The sequence below is a fragment of the Ylistrum balloti genome, unplaced genomic scaffold, assembly GCF_031769215.1.
Source record: "Ylistrum balloti isolate Yb309-2 unplaced genomic scaffold, AGI_CSIRO_Ybal_v1 Utg370554, whole genome shotgun sequence".
NCBI classification, from domain to species: Eukaryota; Metazoa; Mollusca; class Bivalvia; order Pectinida; family Pectinidae; genus Ylistrum; species Ylistrum balloti.
This window is the reverse complement of record NW_026782349.1, coordinates 1,283,341-1,286,657: the sequence shown is the minus strand read 5'-3', so window position 1 is coordinate 1,286,657 and position 3,317 is coordinate 1,283,341. Positions and strand designations below refer to the sequence as shown.

Sequence of the window (3,317 nt, the reverse complement as noted above, 5' to 3'; positions counted from 1 at the left end):
TCATTGACGGGCAATATATACACATGTATCTCAAAAGCGTGGGAAAAGTTCGTTATAGGTGCTGCTTTGATGGTTCTTTATAACATGATGATACTTCCTTGTGGTGACCTATCCTGAGAGTATCAGACACACTGTGTATCTGTTGGCCCTGATCCTTGTCATTCTGTAGGGAAAATTTGCACATTATCTCGTGTGGTTTTGACCTTATTACATATCAATTAACATACAGATGGTGCAGAAACCTCGCCAGGTCAGGAGTATAATTAGGTGTACATATTTTTCACACCTTCGCCAAACTATTTTTGTGACGTTCCAGGCATTGTATCATCTGAAGGATTTGATTGATAGTCGTACCTACTGTGTTAGTTAAGTACATGCGCACACAGGGGTCTGGTATTTTTACTTTATAAATTTATTATCCTGCAATGTACTCAACATTTTATCTTTTTCCTCGTCTTTTTTACAGACGGGTAGATCTGTGATGCAGCAACCATTAGCCAATAAACTAACTAGGAGGATGAGAATGCCTGTGTCACCAAAACGTTTCGAATCACCGACCTACCTACTACAATCCACAACTATGGTAATTATTTCCAAAATGTTTAGAAAACATTGCGAAGTCGTGAAGTATAGACATAAGGTATTCGCCATACAAATATGCTGATAAGAAAATTAAACACCTTTACAATGAACAGAAACATACGAGTGTATCTGTATTTCTCTATATGGATATTCATGGCATTTGCGGCGATAGTGTTAAATATAATGAACGTGGACTGGAACCAGACGGAATATGTGAACGGTGTAATTATTGTCGTGGTACTAGGGGTATTACAGGGATCCGTGTTCGAATTCCCTGTACAAACGATCGCAACACTGATAGTAGGAGGCGAGACCCGCCATAACAAAAAAGCCCGCTGCGATCGTTTCACCATTGTCCTTAACTATAACCTGCTAGCCCTTGGCAGGGACGACATAGACGAGTGTCTGGACACGATGTTTGAGGCTTATATCGGTAACCTTAGTCCCAATGTGTCCGCCGTTCTTGTTAGCGCCACTGGTGCCGAGGAGCTAAAACAGTACGAAACAGAGGTTGTGAACAAATTCCGGAGTATTATATACGATCAGTTGTATAATGAGGGCATAGCATTCGCCAAGAGTGACCGCGAGTCAATCGACCCCCTACACTACGACAACGTGTGGCAGATGTACGAAGATATAGATAAGGCTTTGTTTATCAGGGAATATCTCCACCAGATCTGTGACCGCTATGCCAAAGAGTTCATGGTCATTCACAGAGTCAGCCGCGTGCTCCGGAAGTGTGGTCAATATCAGGACCTCATGCTGCTATCAGAAGGTGATGACGTAGCATACACATACTGTGACGTAGAATACTATCAAAAGAGCGCGCGACGCTATGGTGAACCACTATTTCACCAATCTGAGGATGTCAGTAATATATTTGGCAGAAAATTTGACTATACCTTAGTGTTGGATGGCGATACTGGGGTTCCAAGGGGAATGGTTTTCGAACTCCTCGAAATTGCTGCAGCCAATCCCGAACGTGGAATTATCCAACCATCTATCAAACTTCACTGCTCCAAGACGGACACAATCTTCATGCATCTCGAGTCAATGCGTCAGGCTATTTATAGTCCGATGACGAACGCTGTCATGGCATTGTTAGGGCAGTCTGCTTATTTCGGAAAAGCAATGATAAAGAATCGCATATACATTGATAAGGTGATAGGCACGCGGACAAACTTGATAGAGCGCGTGCCTGTGGACGTGCTCAGTCATGACACATTCGAAGCGGCTATCTTGCAACCAATGTTCGCCGGCTCTACTCATCTATTAGAGGCCCCTTCGTACAATTTTGTCACGTGGAATATACGAGAGAGACGATGGAATCGAGGGGAAATTTTATTAGCCATGTATTTCTGGAAAAATGGCATCGGCAAACCAATGCGTTGGATACAGAAAAAGTTTCAAAAGGACAAATTCAACAAAACGAAACTGAGGACAGAATCTAAGTTAGACTTTGTGAGCTCCTATGTGGCTTACTCTGCACTTCGGCAGATGTTGATGAAACCATTGTTGTTGTTTTACGTAATAATTCACATCAGCGTCCACCTCCGCTACAGGTATGCTTCCATCATCATCATCATGTTCCTCGTCCTCGTCTTCCCTAAATTCGCAACGTGTACTAAGCACAACTACAAATACGTCATCCTGGAAACTATTGCCTCCATCATTCAGTTCACACCGGAAGCTATCATCGGCTGTGTGCGCATAGTAAAAGCCGTACAGGCAAATTTGTTTGCGAATGTCAAGTGGATTCCTCAAAGGGCAGTAGAGGAGGAATTTAGAGAATCCAATCCATTTTGGTTTAGTTTCAAACATTTGTGGGGATATTCCGCTTTTGCTTTGATATGTGGTGTGTTAGTGATATTGTTTTTACAGAGAGCTATGTTGATTCTTGTTATGTTGATAACACTCTTTCTGTTGCCATTGTATACTGGAGTGACATCGCTTCCGATATCTGCCTCCCACGAAAAGAGTGTAGTTTCTAAACCGAACAGGAGCGCACACGTTGCCTACAGTGTGGCAGCGACACAGGGCGTTTATAAATCTTTAGGAACACTGCGTGCTTTCGGTACATACACCGGAAGTTCTAATGGTACATTTAATGGAAATCCCGACATGCCTCCGGTGTGAACCAGCAGTTACCATAGTCCCCTCAGTAATATATAGATCCAGTGATGTAAGACTGTATAAGCATCTCAGAAATATTGTATTTATAATGAAACGAAAACTATACAAAAACACTGGAAAATTGTGTGAACATATTATCTGCCAGGGGAATATACAGTTCTGTCTGATCGGTGGAAAGTTAATGGTGATAAAATTTGTACTCGATAATCGTTTCCACGATGTTAGGCCGCATGAAATCAAACAAAACGTAATAATTCGTGTCTACCTCATTGTTGCCCGTGTATTATACAGACATATATTTATAGATCTCTCACATTTTATAATACAAAAAAATATTCCTGATCGTGTCGTTTTTCTTGTATTTTTTATCAATATGCGATGATCACTCAAATGATGTTGCTGATGTAGAGAAAATAACAATAACGGACGAGTGTATATGTATAGATAATGTTAAAATGAAAAGTAAGGATAAATAGAATATAACAACTGGCCGTAATTCATATAGATAATAGCATCATTGACGGTTATCCTTCATGGCACATAAAATATAATAATTGACAGTAACTCCAAAACTAATATCATCAGTGACAGTTATCTGCATA

The 3,317-nt window shown here is 40.9% G+C and overlaps 1 protein-coding gene across 1 annotated transcript; it reads left to right on the top strand.

Annotated features, from left to right (window-relative positions):
• Positions 1–657: 657 nt before the first annotated feature.
• Positions 658–2,718, top strand: LOC132556171 (uncharacterized). Its single transcript, XM_060220559.1, has one exon. It carries the CDS (start codon positions 658–660, stop codon positions 2,716–2,718), a length of 2,061 nt encoding a protein of 686 aa, XP_060076542.1.
• The last annotated feature ends 599 nt before the right edge of the window (positions 2,719–3,317 follow it).